Below are 19,302 nucleotides of genomic sequence, written 5' to 3' on the forward strand. Positions count from 1 at the left end.
AAACATTCTATACTATAATTCCTATGGGAATCAAATTCTTTGGTTCACCTTTTAAATATACTTTTAACAAATATATATATATATATATATATATATATATATATATATATATATATATATATATATATATATATATATATATATATATCGCAATAACAAAATTTTTGCTTTTAAAATACTTTAGACATTTATAAATTAACTAAACCAATTTAAGTACTTTAATTATTGGAGTAAATAACTAAAATTAGTAAAAATCGTAAATTAGTTTCATTTTTTAATTTATAATCAATAATAAATACAATTTATAACATGTAAATAAATGATAAAGTAAATGAGCTTTCGTTTTATTTTAAAAAAACGCACTATACGAATGATAACAAAAATTAAGAAAATTTTTATAAGAATTAAGAACGGAGTTCTACAACTTTTGAAGAAAAAATGTTTGTAAATTATAAGTTAAGTATAACACTTTACATATATTAAAACTAAAATAATAATCAAATAATTAAACAACTTGTTTGCTGTTTTTCTTTATTATTCAAACAGATTGCGATATTATTTTTTGTTCTCATTGTATCTGGATGGTTGATACCTAAAATTTCAGTTTGTATTTTATCAACAGAATAATAAATTTCTAAAGCTTCGTTATATTTTCCCATAGCGTTCAAACAGCTTGCGATATTATTTTTTGTTCTCATTGTATTTGGATGGTTGATACCTAAAATTTCAGTTCTTATTTTATCAACAGAATAATGAATTTCTAAAGCTTCGTTATATTTTCCCATAGCGTTCAAACAGTTTGCGATATTATTTTTTGTTAACATTGTATCTGGATGGTTGATACCTAAAATTTCAGTTTTTATTTTATCAACATAATAATAAATTTCTAAAGCTTCGTTATATTTTCCCATAGCGTCCAAACAGCTTGCGATATTATGTTTTGTTGACATTGTATGTGGATGGTTGATACCTAAAATTTCAGTTCGTATTTTATCAACAGAATAATAAATTTCTAAAGCTTCGTTATATTTTCCCATAGCGTACAAACAGATTGCGATATTATGTTTTGTTGACATTGTATCTGGATGGTTGATACCTAAAATTTCAGTTTCTATTTTATCAACAGAATAATAAATTTCTAAAGCTTCGTTATATTTTCCCATATCGTTCAAACAGAGTGCGATATTATGTTTTGTTGACATTGTATTTGGATGGTTGATACCTAAAATTTCAGTTTCTATTTTATCAACAGAATAATAAATTTCTAAAGCTTCGTTATATTTTCCCATAGCGTACAAACAGATTGCGATATTATGTTTTGTTGACATTGTATTTGGATGGTTGATACCTAAAATTTCAGTTTTTATTTTATCAACATAATAATAAATTTCTAAAGCTTCGTTATATTTTCCCATATCGTACAAACAGATTGCGATATTATTTTTTGTTGACATTGTATGTGGATGGTTGATACCTAAAATTTCAGTTCGTATTTTATCAACAGAATAATAAATTTCTAAAGCTTCGTTATATTTTCCCATATCGTACAAACAGAGTGCGATATTATGTTTTGTATCAAGCGTAAATTTATTATTTTTGCCATAAGTTTCTGTATTAAAACTTTGAATACTTTTTAGTATTTCGATTGCTTCTTCAAATAAACCTTTTGATACTAATAATTTTTTAATAGATGTCGTCATATTATAGAATGTTTTTGAAATTTTTATTTCGTTAGTGCGAAACATACAGATAAAATGGAAAACGAAATAGTTTCCGTAATCCGCGTGATCTTTTACTTCATTCAAATCAAATATAAATAAATTTTCAATTAAACTAAGATACCTATTTGTAGTTGAATTTCTATTTTGAAAACATCTACACGTCAGCTGTGTCAGTTCGTGCATTGAATATTTTTTATCATCAAAGTTTAGTAAAGAATAACTCATTAGTAACCCAACGGCTTCATCTATTACATATTCTTCGTTTATTTCCATTTGTTTTGAAATTTGGATTATAAACTGTTTACTTATGTTTTGATAGTCGCAATGAGATAAACAGTGTAATATTTTAAATGGAAAAGGTTTACTTTTTTCTAATTTTATTAAAACTAAGTTAATTGCTTTTATTGCAGACTTTGGTTCTTCTTCGGTTGGAAAGTTATTGTCTAATATTTCTGGTTTCGATCTATATCGATCTACGTATTTTTCTATCGAAATTCTATGAATATTTATATATTTTATTGCCTGAGTAATAGCGAACGGATGATAACCAAGTTCTTTAATTAGGTTTCTTATATTTTCATCGGCGTTTTCTTTAATATTATTTTTTACATAAGCGAATGCTTCTTCTGAAGTAAAAACATCAACTAGCATTTTGTTTACGTTATTCGACCACGCTCTCCATTGGGAGGTTATCAACGTAAATGAATCTGGTTTTCTTGAAATATACATGGTCAGGTTTTTAACACTTTCAGCATCAACATTGTCAAAAATATACAATGTTTTTTCATTTTTATAATGGTTGTGAATTTTTTCAACGATCACTTTTATATTCAAATAACCACCTTTTGAGTCATGAACATCGAATCCTAATATTTGACATTGGTTTATCATTGAGGTTTGTAACATTCCAAATGCTGCGTCTATCCAAACAAAGTTTTTGTAAAAGTTATGATAAATTTCGCAATACTTTCTTGCAATTTGAGTCTTCCCAACACCGGACATTCCATATAATATTAAAGTTGACTTGTTTGCTCCATGTAAAAAATGTCGAATTTCACGAAGTAGTTTTTCGCGTGAAAATAAATTTTCTGAAAACGGTTGAACTTCTAAAAAATGAACGCATGGTTAGTGTACAAAAACTTATTCTCTTAATTAAAATAAATTTAATATCATTTATTTTGGTAAAAAGTTTTAATTTTTTACTAAATTTTTTCCATTTTTTTCAAACGCGACGTGTTATTATTAGCGTATTTAGTCCAGTTTTAAAAAGTTTTAATATAAAAAAATTATAAGATTATACTTTTAAAAATGTTTTTGAATAAATTCTCATGTTACAGTATTTTTATATATTAAGAGAACGTTTTTGTGAACAAAACTTAATATACTTTGTAAACTTAACAATTTGAAAAACTTCAAGTAATTACTCTAGAGAATACAACCAAAAGAACGATGTTTTTTTAATTCAAACTTTACTAAATTTAAATTTTAACTGAGTTTTGGAGTTTAAAAATCATTTAAAAAAAAACAACATTTTTTTAAAGCTTGTTCTCTACCAACCCGTAATGCAAATGTTTGGACTTTCATAAAATTTCTATTTTTATTTTATGTTTGCTTGTTTATTTCATTATGAATTCTAAAATTTTGTACAAATTAGTTACTTAGTAAATGTAATATCTATTTTTGAATTAAATTAAGGAAAACTAACCAAAGTTGTGGTAGATTTAATTATCAGCTTGAAAGATTGCTTGCGCAGGTTATGATAAATAATCTAAAAGCTATAGTCAATATCTCTATAAAACTGCAGCTAGAATACTCAAAAAAGATTTCTCGATTCACTTTCTGATCATTTTTTATAATCATTTGGAAAATTAAGTACAGATAGCTGATGCATTAGAATGATATCTATTGGTTTCTACTCTGAGGCTCTAAATAAGTAACTTTGCAAATCTAAATTGAACTATACATCCAACATATCTAGATAAATTTTTTTAATGAATCTATTTCTTATAGTCATAAGTGATCACGTAGCCAACAAGCATTTTCCGTTTTTTCAATGTTAAAATTAGGTCAATGTTTTGAAGCCATTTTTTTTTAAAGTTCTACATATTTTTCACGTCAAACCTAAGATGTTGATTAGTTAACCTGATTTCAACCCAGGGCCGTGCACAGGATTTAGGGGGCCCCGAGCATTCTTCAATTTGGACCCCTCTTCTTTCCAAAAAAAAAAAAAAGCCTGTTCAAACTTTTTGATTATACTGCTGGTATATAAGTATAATCAAGTAGTCTAGCTTTTGTGTTTTACAATGTTATTTTTCTTACCTTATTTTTAACAAACTCTTTAAAAACATTATCAAGTCAATATTTTGAACTAATTGAGACCTATTACTTAAAATAGCAAGATCATTGGTTCGTTCTCACGAAAAAAGTTTTTGAAGAGCTTCCATTTATTGAATGAAAGATACGCAGTGCAATCACTACATTTTTTGAAAAGTTCCCCCAGCTTTATCTCAGAAATTTCGTTTAATAAGCCGAATGAGACAAGAGGTTTCTCTCCAAAGTTTTCAAAATGAATTTGTTTCATATGAAGCATTTCTTAAGTCAGTTCATTTTCAGTCTCGTCACATGAATATTTCTGCAAAAAAATGGGAGCAGGCATTCTTGATTTCTGGTTCACACAGTTTTTAGTATTCCCACAAAAAAAAAAAAAGTTTTGCAAAAATTTATTGAATGGCTACGAGCAGTGAGTCTAAAAAAATGGGAGCAGGCACTCTTGATTTCTGGTTCAAACAGTTTTTAGTATTCCCACAAAAAAAAATTTAGCAAAAATTTCTTGAATGGCTACGAGCAGTGAGTCTACCAATCACAGAATCAAAAATGTGATATAAAACTAATCCTCGAAATATTGCCTCCTCTCCTCATTCTGTTTCTGTTGATTCCTTAACATGTTTATCAATTCAATTAGGTCCCCAGCAAAACCTTTGCGCTTTACTTTTTGTTGAACATTTGAAGGAGCTCATTTACAACCACATAATCACTGGTGCTCGAGTAAATTGCTCGGGGCCGGGGCACCAAGCAATTTGTAAACTTTGATGAAAAATTGTCGTTATTTTTATCAATAGTTTTCACTCTAAACAATTGATTTTCAACACTCTAAAAACAATCCGTTAGAACAACGGATTACTTTTTTCTATTAAATTAACGAAGTAATTCGTAACCAAAAATCACAAAACCAACGGGGTAAAATTAACTATTAACGGATTCTTAAAAATTTCGTTAATTCATCGGATTAAATATTCAAACCCGTTGAAAAGCAACAAAACTTTTTATTAAAAAGGGTTTCCATAAAAAATTATGAAGTGCTGCTTCTGTAGATTATATTTTTAAACCTTGTTTGTTTGTTTTAGATTTATCAATATATTATAGTTCTTTATTTATAAATGATAAAGCTTTAAAAGGCGTTTTTTCAAAATACATTTAAGTCGTATATAAGATGTTTGTCGAAGTAAGTTTAATTTGCCATTTTTTAAATAGCTTCACATTTCGACTAAATGTGAAGCTTATATTTAGCACTGTTTAAATAAAGCGTAATTTAAATTGTGTTTATCCACTTGCTTTTTTTTTACTAAATTTTAGTAGAGAAAGCAAATAAATAACCACAGTTTAAATTACATTCCCTTATTTGTAATTTCGAAGGTTGTTAAACTTATTTTCAATTTTTGATATAAATTTTATATTTTGAATTTTTTAAATAAACTTTATATAGAAAATTTAAAATAAGTTTAACAGCCTTCAAAATTACAAATAACGGAGTGTAATTTAAACTGTGTTTATCCATTTGCTTTATATGATAAACTAAAGGGTTAGTTGAACAATTGTTTCCATAATATAGCCTATATGACTTGTATATATTCTTGTATATATTTTTCTATTTTAAACGTGACTTACGATATAAATTTAAATCAGTTGTAAAACTAAAAATATTAACATTTCTTTTGATGGTCATCATTATTTATAATGGTTATCATTATTTATGTTAGTTGCAGCTATGTTTACATAGAACTAGATTTAGATAATAATTTTAGACATATGGCATGCAATATAACACTGTTAGTTTCATCAGTTGTAAAATAAGATAGTTGTAAAATGTTTACTTCCTTTTTTTTTATAGGTATTTATTTAGGCTAGTTAGAGAAAAGTTTATATATTGATTGTTATAGTTTGTATATTTAAGTTTTATAATTTGCTATTTTAGACACGTGTCATGCTATATCACTCTGTAAGTTTAAATTAGTTTTTACTATTTTTTTTCTTGTTTGTAATTTTTTTATTTAGTTTTTATTTGCAATTTTTTAAATTAGTTTTTACTATTTTGTTTTTTATTTGCAAATTTTTTATGTTAGTTACAAATAAGTTTATATATTACTTGTTTATATTTGTATCCTCGCATTCGGAAAGTCACGTGGTTAAGCAAAATAACAATAGCACAAGTTGTTACCATCTTGGATGGGGGAAAACAAATGATTACTTGAGATAATAAAGCAAGAGAATTCGTACGAAAAAGTGATTTAAAGAGTTTAAAAAAAGAAATATCGGTTTGTAAATACTTTGAAAGGTTAGATTTTAACGCCGCAGAAATGTATATAAATAAACTTTCAATACTTGGAATCAAGCGGTATCTATACAAGTTCCTTGCAAATACTTGGAAAGATGATCAAACTGAATGGTCATGAGTTCAATACCATGATGTTTATAACTATTTAATAAAAAGTCCTAGAATATATTCTCGTGAGGCTATAGATAACTAAGAAGCATTGGATGCTTATAAATATTTTGTCTTTGGCTTGATGCAGGAAGCTTTTCACACGACATTAAGCTCTGGTTTTGTTGTTTTGAAAACACAAGTTGTCTGATTTGTGTGTTTAAAACATAAAAACCATCTAAGTCATCAGAGTTGGCTCAAAGCAACAAAATCAACTTACAAAAAACACACACACACACACACACACACTCACACACACACACACACACACACACACACACACACACACACACACACACACACACACACACACACACACACACACACATATATATATATATATATATATATATATATATATATATATATATATATATATATATATAATAAAAACTAATAAAAACTTAGAATTTAAAAAACTCACTAGTAAAGAACTTGAGGATTCGATGAAAGAACTAAATACTAATAAAGCAACAGGTTATGGTTTTATTTCAGCAAGCATTATCAAAGATTGCTATGGATTTATTAAAGATGTTTTATTAGATGTTTTTAACAAATCGCTCAATACAGGTGTTTTTCCAGATAAATTTAAAATTGCAATTATTACACCCATTTTTAAAACAGGAGATGAAAGTCTGGTTTCAAATTATCGACCTATTTCAGTGTTACCAGTTTTTTCTAAAATCCTCGAGTGTATCATGGATAATAGGCTATTTTCCTTTTTGGACGAAAACAATCTTCTTTATTGTAACCAATATGGTTTTCGATCAAATTACTCAACGGAGCATGCACTAATGCAACTAGTTGAAGCTATCAGTGGAGCAACTTCTCATAACAATTTCACTTTAGGTATATTTCTGGATTTGTCAAAAGTGTTCGATACTGTTAACCATCAAACTGTACTAGATAAAATAAAATATGATGGAATATGCCATACATACCATAAATGGTTTACCAGTTACTTAACTGATAGAAAACAGTTTATATCTCTAAATGACGGTTTTCAGACAAACAAACTTAAAATATTATGTGGGGTTCCACCGGGCTCCATCTTAGGTCCTCTACTATTTCTAATATACGTCAACGATCTATATAAAGCATCAAATACTATGTCTACCATCATGTTTGCAGATGACACCACTTTATTTCGTTCTCACAACAACATTATATCTCTATTTCAAGTTGCAAACAAAGAACTAGAACAAATATCAATCTGGCTTAACGCGAACAGCCTATCTTTAAACACTGTTAAAACTAAGTTTTCCTTATTCCATTCTAAACAAAAGTTTCAATATATTCCTAAATCCTTACCAATACTATATATAAATAACATGGAAATTGAGCGCTCTTTCACAAATAAATTACTTGGTGTCTTAATAGATGAAAACTTATCCTGGAGAGATCATATTAAATATATTAGCAACAAAATCTCAAGAAATATTGGTACTTTATATAAAACCCGTCAAATCTTAGACAAATCTACCCTAACTCAACTATATTTTGCATTCGTACATAGTTATTTATCGTATGGCAATATTGTTTGGGGTACACAAACAAATCTAAACTCAAATGTCTCCTCAAACAACAAAATCATGCAGCACGCATTATTTATTTTCAAAATCGCTTCACAAACGCTAAACCTCTTCTAAGAAGTATGAGGGCACTTGAGATTTATGAAATAAATGTATTCAAAGTTACACAATTTATGTTCCATCATCAGTTTAAAAAAACTCTGAAGGTTTTCGAAAATATTTTTCCTAAAATATCAAACCGATACACTAAAATATCAAACCGATACTCGATCAACCTGAAATTATAAAAAACCTTTCCCTATATCAAAACTTACGAGCTTTGCCATTTCCTATCGTGACCCAATGCTATGGAACCATTTTACAAGCACGAGTTGTAAACTAAGAGAAGCCAATACCTCTCAAAAATTCAAAAAGAACATAATTGAACTAATTTTCAATCAAGATTCCTTACTTGATTTTTTCTAACAATAAACTTTTACTGTCTTCTTTATTATCAAAGGTTACTGATGATAAGATTTTATCTTCTTCAGGTTCTCCAGTCTTGAAACTACTATATATGATAAAGTGTATTTTGTATTTAATATTTTTAAATATTTTATATGTCGGAAATCATCTTTAATTGTAAATAGTTGCTTGACAAAAATAAATAAATAAATAAAAATAAATATATAAATATATATATATATATATATATATATATATATATATATATATATATATATATAAATATATATATATATATATATATATATATATATATATATATATATATATTTAAAAAATTTCAAAATGTATTCTACAAATAGAGTGTTCAATGTTCTTAAAAGAACAGAGTAATTATCAATTAGTAGAAAATCACTTAACAAAAAATCTATCTCATTGAACACTGTGTTTCATCAATAAAGACTCATCAGAAATGCATGTCTGCATTTCTGATGAGTCTTTATTGATGTAAAACAGCAAAAATTATTTTAAATCTTTTTTTTTTTAATACGAGTTGGCCCTAGGTAAGCACATTTTTATTGTATGTATAGCTCAGGGCTGGATTAATAAAGTGGCCAACGGGTATAAACATTGTATTATTATTTTCATTCTCTTTTGTTATTCAATAAAATTTTTCGTGCGGAATTTATCTCTAAGAAAGTCATAGTTGTGATTGTGCAAATAAAACATAAAAAACGTTAATAGCTGTTCAAAAGTAACTGTTTTGTAGCATTCATTACTATCACAAAAGTAATACTTTTTATAAATACATTTCTTATTAATTGAAAAATAAAATAAAAATATTCCCAAAAAAGTAAATTTGATTAAAAGAATTTTTATAGTTATTTAACTATTATGCTTTAATTTTTTCCTTGAATAAAAAAATAATATTGAAACAAATAGAGTACTGAATGTTTTTAAAGAACAGAGAAAATAATAATTTAGTAAAAAACACTTATCAAGATATCTTCTACGGTCTGTTTCCTTTCATCAGGTTTAGCAGCTTCCTGATGAACATGATGATGGGGAAACCGACTGTTGAAGATATTTAGATAAATGTTTTTACGTATCTAAGTATTAGGATCTGAAAGACAATTATAAGATCTTGAGCTTTATAAATATAAAAATCCGAAGTTTATAAACTATAAACAAACTAAATAAAGAGAAGTATAGTATAATAAAAAATAAATTACTAAAAACGTATAACAACTATAAGTTGTATAAGTTATAACTATAACTAATAACTATAAGTTGTATAAGTTGTATAACAACTTTCATGATATTAGAAGTATCTAAGTATATATCAAGTTGAAGAACTCTTTTTTTTTTTAAAGTTAAGTTTAAAAACGTGAATAGTATTTAGATCAAAGTTCCGCAAATATTATTCCATAGATGGGATCCACTATAAGCATTGAATAATTGAATCATATTTATTTGACTAAATGGCTCAAAATAGCAAAAAGTAATGTTTCTCTAATCGTATTTGTTGTAATGTTTCAGGTATTATGAAAAAATGGTAGAGAAAAGTTTTTTTTCTCTCTCTCTCTATATATATATACATCACACCATGAAAATCTGGGACTTAATGCTAAAAAAATAACCCATCAAAATCCTTTTAAATAATGATTGTGTATGTTATAAGGTTCTCATAACCACAAAAATTGAAATCAAAGTTTGAAATCCAACAGTGTTATTTTAATTTGAATATTTCATACAGAAAGTTAAGCTTGACCGTTTTTTAATGATGGATACACCTCTTAAAAATGCATTTTACAAGTTTTTAATTATCAAATTGATAGTTAATCACACTAAATTTTGTATAGGTACTTATAAAAAGCTTATCTGGAATTTCAATCGATTTTTTTTAGCTCAGAGAACTCACTCAGCACATCCCTATTATATACAAACTTCTTGTTTACGTCAATGCTAAAAATATTTTATTTCCGCGCGCCAAAAATTTTTTTTCCATAATGCCTATTTTTGCTAAATACCACCGTTTGTTTAATTTATATGAAAAAAGCAGGCAGGCACCCTAAAAATTTGAGACCCTAACGCTGATGGAAAATCCCACCAAAATCCTTCGAAGTGGTGATACTGTATACCATAAAGTATCCATAATAAAATTTCAAAAATTTGTATAAAAATCCAACAGATTTATTAACGTTTTTCCACAACTGATATTTATCTCAAGTTATAACAACTTACGGTTTCTCCAAAAAAAAGTTATTTACTCAAAAAAGTCTAAATATTAAATAGAAATACACAGAATTGATTTTTGAATTATTTTATAATTCTTTTTTCTTATTAACAATTATATTGGCAAAAAAAAAAACACTTCTCAATAAAGCATTTTAACAACCCAACGTTTGTCAGATTATTCTTATTTGACTTTATTGCATCTTGCTCCAGTTCCGCGCAGTTGGTTCATACTTTTTTGCTGTTGAAATCAACAACACAGTTTAGGAACTGATGAGAGTAATTGGGATGAGAAGCATCTCTTTTGTATCTTTCCCAATTACTTTTGAAACAAGAATGTAAAGCTTTTGTGGCTTTTTACTATACAGTCCCAGGCTAATTTTTTTCACCTTGATAAATTGTTGAACATGATGAAAAACAGCATAATCCTTTGGAGTGACAGAAATTTGAAGCTTCAGAAAACTGAATTTGAAATCTTTGATTTTCCAAACATAATCAAATGAAAAAGAACGAAAAACAACGAGCTTAGATAGCAATAACCAAAGCGCTGAGAGAGCAAATGATGTGGAAAAAGTAAGATTTTTCCACACCAACTGGCTATCATCTAAGCTGGCAGCAAGTTCTTATGGTGAAGTAGTCTCTTAATGCCTTTTGCTAAAGTTAGTTTCAACTAGCTTACTCGGCTAATCTAGTTGAGAGCAAATCAAAGTTTCCTCATTCCGGTATTTGAAAGCCCCATGTTCTCTTGGATTGAAATCATATTTTCAACACTCAAAGGATCAAAATAAAGTTACTGGGAAGCTGATGATCCTAAAAATTACATTATAAATTAAAATTATCTAATTTACATTTTGATCCGAAATGTTTCTCTTGGTGATGCATCTTTGCCTGAAACCACAGTTGACGAAATCTGCTCTACAACTATTAGGTCTGCCAATACAAGTTCTCTGAGGTTTACAAGACGATTTCCTTGTTTACAATGATAAAGATGTCCACGAGCAAACACAGATAAGCAATTGTGCTTATCTGTGCTTGTTTTTAATTAAAAAGTAAATCATATCTGGGGCTCATATCAGATTTATTTTTTGAACTAAACCCAGCTATTTTATTTTCTTAACCTCAAATTACGTAAATACAGCCATAAGGTTTTTTACAATAAAAATTTATTATTTTTAAATTTAATAAATGTTTATAAAAACATTTTATTGTTTTTCTTTTGTTTTTGTACTATCTCCATAAATAATGGTTTGGAGTAAATCAATCTGTAAAATTAATCAAGCGGTTTGCATGTTTCTGACGGCGGTAAAAGTAAATTTACGTTAAGTTTTTGTTATTTTTTTCAGTGCTTTCCAAAAATATACTTTGATAGTTTATATAACTGCTAATAAATAAGAAATAAAGTTGAGTTAAAGATTTTTAATTAAGATATGATATGGATTTGTATAAGACTCCGTTACAATTAAATTTTTTTGAGCAAATATTGTCAATGTGTGGTTTCCATTTATTGTTCTTGTCAAGAAACCACTTCTAAATGCTTCGTAACAACATCTCTTTTTATTTCAATTTCATCAATAAAAAATTTGGCTGAATTTTGGGGTAAATAGCGTATTTAAGAGACCGAATGGATATAGATCCATTTGGTTTTATTAATGCTAAGAGTTTATACCTATAAAAGTTTATATAATTAATATCTTCCATGTAAAACAAAATTGATCCCTAAAATAAAGTAGATAGACAGTAGCACGCTTTTTAGAGTTTTTAAAAATCTAAATTTGATTAAAAATGAATTGCCAAGCTCCAAAATAATACTACATTTTCTAATATACTCTCATAAACCTTTGTATTAATATTACTACTAACTTTTTTTAAGTGTTTTGTAAAGTTTTATAAATGTCTGATCTACTCGAAAATACCGAAGATTCTTCTGCAGGTTGTTTACTACTACTACTACTACTACTACTACTACTACTACTACTACTACTACTACTACTACTACCACTACTACTACCACTACTACTACTACTACTACTACTACTACTACTACTACTACTACTACTACTACTACTACTACTACTACTACTACTACTACTACTGCTACTACTACTACTACTACTACTACTACTACTGCTACTACTACTACTACTACTACTACTACTACTACTACTACTACTACTATCACTAAGTATCATTGAAAGAAAGAATTAAAAAATGGGTATTTATTCAAAAATTACCTTTAAAAAAGCTAATTTTATCTTCTTGATTTGGTTCCATTTAAATTTGAACAATCGTTATTCTAAAAGGTTATGATAAAGTATTAATGAGTATTTTTAAATTAGATAAAAAAAAAAATTTATAAATAATTAAAATTGTATATATATATCAAATCTGAATATTACATAGTATTAAACAAAATGAAAGATCCCCGTTTTTAATCTTCACAAACAATAATGAGTGAAAAAAAACTTTATATCTTTATATATGTACATAAAATTTCTATATATATATATATATATACATAAAATTTTCAACATTCGAAATTATTTGAAATAAACGTTCAGCTTTGAAAAATGAAACTATATGAAGTATTTAATACCTGAAAACAAACCTTTGTTTATTTAGATGTTTTTATTTGTCGAAAATACAAAGTATGTTTGATTTTTCATTAAATAATAATGAACATTTTATTATTAAAGGTGAAAAACTCATCATATGAAATATGACACTTCAATTAAAAGTTATGTAAGTCATTTCACCTACTCACGTGAAAAAAGTTTACTATATTGGGGCTTTGAGTTTCTTATTGACTTAATCTAAAAGAATATAATACAAATTGTTTATACATATTGTTTTTTTTTTAATTACCCAACTGTGGTGATTACAATATATGCTTTGAATCGCATGAAGTCAAAAATAGAGAATGAGAGAGCGAGAAAAAACTTCTGCAAAAGCCTTTGTGGTTTAAATACACTAAATAAGAGTCTTGAGCAAAAAAAAAACCTAACTGGCTGCTGCGTTTGTGATTTAATATAAAACTGGGCTAGGGACTTTATTGTTATTAGTTAGTACGCTTTCCTCTTTAAATAACTTTACTAATATTTTAAAGTTCTTTAATAAAATTTTAAAGTTTTTTTAGTAAGTTAAATACTTGTTAATTTTATGATGTTTTTATTCTTTTTTTGTTGATAAAAAACATTTTTATTCATAGAGTAAGTATTTAAAGAAAATATTTATGGTTATAAAATATATGTTTAGAGTATACATATTTTATTTACATATAACAAAATCAATCGTTAAAGCAAGAAAAGTGCAAATTTAGTTTTATTATCTTTCACTACTTAAAACATCTTTTACAAAAACGTAACATATAAATATATATATCATGACAACATTTGTGAAAACTCAGGTAGAAAAAAACTTTAATTAAAAAAGATTTAATACTGCCAAACTGTTTATGAAATAAATCGTATTTAACATCATCGCAAATTTGTATTAAAACAGCAGATAACGCTGTTAAAATGGCATAGAAAGCTGATGAGATGGCATTTAAAAGGCAAGCAAAGTTGAAACAGCGTGAGAAGTTAGCTTGATTACGAAACAGTATCTTAAGTTATGGCAGATGACGGTGACGATATGGTAAACATTTTATCGTTTTGCGTCGAAGTAATCATAGAAATTGCTAGAAGCTTTAAGTTACTTTATTTACGATATAATGACATTTTAATAGTTTTAAATTTACTAAACTATAAACTATAAAACTTTATAACATTTTTATTTATAACTTATGACATTTTATTAGTTTTTTAAACAGTAGTTGTAGATAGTTTTATTATCATACATTTTACAATTTTATCCTTTAGATCTAATAAATGTATATATAAATACAATCTGACTTGGGCAAGTAGAAGACAAATTGTCTTATCATCAGGCCCTCTTCGTGAAATAGAGAAATATATAATTTGACAAGTTTTAATATTATACAAAAGAGTGAATCCAAAAAGTTCAAAAAGAAACAAAAAAACTTAAAAGTTAAAAAATTTGAAAAAAAAGTTGTAAAGTTAATAAATTAAATCGTTTAAAGTTTTAAAATCAAAAATCGTTATTTATACGTACCGTAATAAAAATTAAATAGAAAAATAACGTAATGTATAACGTAAATATAAAAGATTACAAATCGATATCTACAATTTACAAATCGATTTATACGTATACATATCAATTCAAAATGGAATGTAGTAATTACTTATTGAATGTCTTGTTTCGTATTTATGATTAATTAGAGAGAATTTTTCATAAAATTTTATATATGTAAGGTAAATATATAACTACCCGGTGTTGGCAATTTTTTGGATCTAACACCTATTGTTTATCAAATATATTGAACACAGCACCCGGTCTTCGCCATTTTTTTAACCAAGGTAAATTTTTTATAACATAAATTTAGTAAGCAAAATTTAGTAAATTTTCTTTTCATAAATTATTAATCTCTTAGTCCTAACCATAGAAAGTTGAGCTTTACGATGCTTTAAGAATAAATGAGTTTTTTTTTTTTTTTATCTTTTGGCTTGTTTAAATTTGTCATCATTTACAAAAACAAAAAACAAGGCTTCTGAAATAAGATCATAATGGTCTAATCATCAGAATCTTTTACCAATTTAAAACTTCTGTACATGAGAACATAAACAAGAATAAAAATTGCAATAAATCATTTTTCGAATTAAAAATATAAATCTTAAGAGGATACCAAATGTTGTATGTAATTAAAAAGTAGGATCTTATTGTTAGAACCTATAAACGCGCAAACATCATATAAATTAAATATATAAATACATACAAAAATTAAATACAGTAAACAGGGCCATCCCGAAGAGAGGGGTGGGTTTTAGGGGGTGGGGGGGTGAGGTGATGCATCTGTTTTTTGCCGACTAAAGCCAAAAAAAAAAGTTTTCGACTAATTTGTCTGGAAAAAAAAAAAGGGTCCTCGTTGGCCGACATTTTTGTTCTCGTTGACCGATAATTTTGCTGACTCTAGTGTCCAATTTGCTGACTAAAGAACTAAAGAAATTTGTAGGGGGGCTAGACACCCCCCTACGCCCCCTCCTCTGGACAGCCCTGAAAGTAAATACAGTTAACACAGACATCTATTTATAATAAGAATGAGAAAAATGCAATAAAAGATTTACAATTAAAATGTCAAAAAAGTATTAGATATATCAAAATTATATTTAACAATTTTATTTCTGAGATGTGGTGCATGAAAAATGATGCAAAATCTGTTGAACTTTGATCTGCAAACTTTTCATAAAAAAAACTGTTTTTTCTAAGTGTATATTTATTTACTGAGTGTAGAGAAAAAAGATCTTTAAAGATTGGTAAAGTTAACTTGTTTTTACACATGTATATAAAGCTTAAAACGTTATAAATATTGAGTTCGTAAATACTAAGTATTTTCATCTCCATTAATAATGGTTTGGAAAGAGTAAAACGATCCGCAAAATAATTCAAGCGAATCGCATGCTTTTAACGGCAGTAGAGGCATTTAGTACTTTAGTTTTTTCAGTGCCCCACCATGCTACATGTGCATAATTTGTATGGCTGTCAATAAATGAGTGATAAATTTAGATTAAGATTTTTTTGTTTAGATATAATCTGGAATTATTAATCACTCCATTAACTTTAGGTGTTTTTGAACATATCATTTGAACCACATTTTAAATATAATCAAAATGTGGTTTCCATGTAATGTTCTTGTCGAGAACCACTCCTAAAAATTGTGTCACAAAATATTTTTTTTATTTCAATTTCATCTATAATTTTTTGTTGTAAATTTTGTGATAAATAGCGTTTTTTACAGCCCATAAATGTTCTTCATGAAAATCTTAAATCTAAAGTGGCTCTCTTTCCTGAAAACTTAATTTAAAATCCTGTCTTTACAAAAAGTCTACGCTTTTCAACCCATTAGAATAAGCAGCCGATCTCAAATCTAATCTCACTTCTGTACCAGATTGGGACTTGTAGTGTCTTGTGAATTGTTACTCAAACAAAACTCTTCTTAGATTATTACTCGCTACTGACCTCTCATAAAAATCAATAAATTGAAAAGTTAGAATTTGCTAAATTTGCTTTTACTTACCGTCCGTTCTCCACCTTTTGGTTCTATTAACGTTCATTCTCTGATTCCAGTCTCTACCTCAACAAACTTTTTATTCTCTTTATAAAATACTGGTGTACAGTTTTTGAAATTTCTTCATTAGAAGGAATTTCAATAAACTACATGTTGCGTTTAACAAATCTTTAATGTCCGTTATATTTTTAAAATCCAAAGAGTTTAGTTTTTTTGTTTTTGCTTTTTTTAGTTTTAATTGAGAGCAAAACCTATTTTCAGTTTTTTTGTTTGTATGTTTTTAAAATATTCCATTTTTGTTAAACATTTATGGGATATGTTAATAAATGGGATATGATAAGGATTCCGAGCTTATACCCATTGTTCAGAGCTATAATCCAGCTATAATCTATTTTCCAGAGCTCAGGTGTTTTGAAAATCTCTGGCTCCCCTCACAATAAATATGACTATTTTTAATTTTTGTTAATATTGCGTTTTTCCATTTCTAAACGGATATATCCTCTATAGGGTATTTTTTATTTTTTTTTATTTTTCAAGTTTTGAATTTTTGTTTTAGTGCCCCAAGAAGACCTAACGGTCATGCCACAGAGCACGGAGGAGCATTTAACTAGGGCGTTTACACCTCCTTCTCTTACCAATAACGCAAAAATATGCCCGGAGTTCGCTTCGAACTCTTGATTTTTTGCTTTAAAAGCTAGAGATTTTTTTAACCACTTACTTTAACCACTACGGAACTATTATTACTCAAATATAATACCTTTTGCTTTGTTATTTATTTATTTTTTATTTTTATAATAATTATCTTTATGGTTTTATATAATAATTTCTCGGTCATTTCCTATTTTCTACAAGTGACAAACCTTGAGTTTACTTGGGTATACCATTTTTACATAGATTGCAGGAAAAGGGTGGTCCGGCATTTCAGTTTTTTTTTCAGAAGCTCTGAAATAGTATCTTGTTAAAGGCATTTTTGGGGATAGATTTACATTACATAATATTTTATGAACAACGATGTTTTGAAATAACATGAATTTTTACACATTATATGCACAAATTTCTAAAAATACAAAAGGGCACATTTTTTATTTACTCTAAAAGAAAACTATTGAAACTTGAGAATTTATTATTTAGATATATTAAAATCCGAAATGCATGTTTTACGAATGATTATATGTATAAAAAATAATTTTGATTTGATTTAAGTTTATTAGGAATTTTAGTATGGTTGAGAATCCAAACTAATTTTTTGTCAGTAACCAAACTAACGCTGGGTTAGTTACTAAACTAACGTTCTGTTAGTAACAACGAAATACTTTTTAAGTAGTCACAGCATGAAATTGTTTTTCTATTGTATTATCGAAATAACGCATTTTTTATTTGTATTTTCATTAAGAAAATACAAATAAAAACTCAGTTTTGGTGTAGTATTTTTTATATTTCTTTCAAAATAAAAACGTATACGTACACTATGTACGCTTACGTTTAATCTTTAGATAAAATAAAATACAAAATACCAAACCGTTTTACAAATAACTTTAATTAAAAAATAAATAAACTTAAATCAAGATTTTGGTTGAAACTTGTTAAGAATGTTAGCTTGGTTCAGAAACCAAATTAAAATTCTGTTAGTAACCAAACTAATGTTCGTTTAGTAACCAAAATAAAGTTCGGTCATTAACCAAACTAACCCAGTGGGCACAACTACGTTTTGCAAATATTTAGTAAACGTTTAATAGTCGCTTGAACGACGATTGTTTAAATATGAAGTATTTATTAGTTATAATAACAGATTGTATTTTATTACTATGGCACAGATTGTGTATTTTCAAATTTCTCTACGAATCTACTTATACGACTGTAAAGAATCTTTTTTAAAGTAAAATATACATTTATAAATGCTATTACAGCTCTTACTAAGATCATACATAAATACAATATATATATATATATATATATATATATATATATATATATATATATATATATATACATATATATATATACATATATATATATATATATATATATATATATATATATATATATATATATATATATATATATATATATATATATATATATATATATATATATATATATATATATATATATATAGTTATACATAATGTTTGTAAATCATGTTTAAACTTACTCACAAAAAAAAGGACCCAAAAATGACCAAAAACAAATTACTTTAAGTTTCTTGAGGGCAAGGTTAGCATAAATATTTATAATAAATTTTTTTTTCAGGGTTAAGATAAATATCTGCATTTTTGATTAAAAAGGTATGGTTTTTTCTTTCTTCTCAAAAAATAGTATAACTTAGAGGAGGATGAGTGGGAGTGAGCCAAGGATAAGAGTGAATCGTTGATCCAACAGCTAAAACGGGAAATTAAAAAGACTCAAAATTTTCACCAAGTACTTACATACAAATTGTTGTTAACACAATCCAATTTTTTTACCGCTTTTTAGTGCGGGTGCCTCCGTTAA

The 19,302-nt window shown here is 26.8% G+C and overlaps 1 protein-coding gene across 1 annotated transcript; it reads right to left on the minus strand.

The window, feature by feature from the left end:
* Positions 1 to 388: 388 nt before the first annotated feature.
* On the minus strand, positions 389 to 12,986 carry LOC136076654 (uncharacterized). The gene is made up of 2 exons (XM_065789970.1): positions 12,923 to 12,986; positions 389 to 2,827 (listed from the first exon to the last, which is right to left on the minus strand). The coding sequence occupies exons 1-2, from the start codon at positions 12,960 to 12,962 to the stop codon at positions 498 to 500; spliced, it is 2,370 nt and encodes a 789-aa protein (XP_065646042.1). The 5' UTR covers positions 12,963 to 12,986; the 3' UTR covers positions 389 to 497.
* Positions 12,987 to 19,302: the final 6,316 nt, after the last annotated feature.

The sequence above is a fragment of the Hydra vulgaris genome, chromosome 02 (genome assembly GCF_038396675.1).
Source record: "Hydra vulgaris chromosome 02, alternate assembly HydraT2T_AEP".
In the NCBI taxonomy this organism is placed as follows: domain Eukaryota; kingdom Metazoa; phylum Cnidaria; class Hydrozoa; order Anthoathecata; family Hydridae; genus Hydra; species Hydra vulgaris.

Bases quoted from the DNA above. Each gene is read 5' to 3' on its own strand.
- LOC136076654 (XM_065789970.1), bottom strand. From the start codon at position 12,962: ATGGAACCAAATCAAGAAGATAAAATTAGCTTTTTTAAAG. The intron at 2,828-12,922 runs GTAATTTTTGAA...TTCATTTTTTAG, and splicing joins TAAAATTAGCTTTTTTAAAG to AAGTTCAACCGTTTTCAGAA.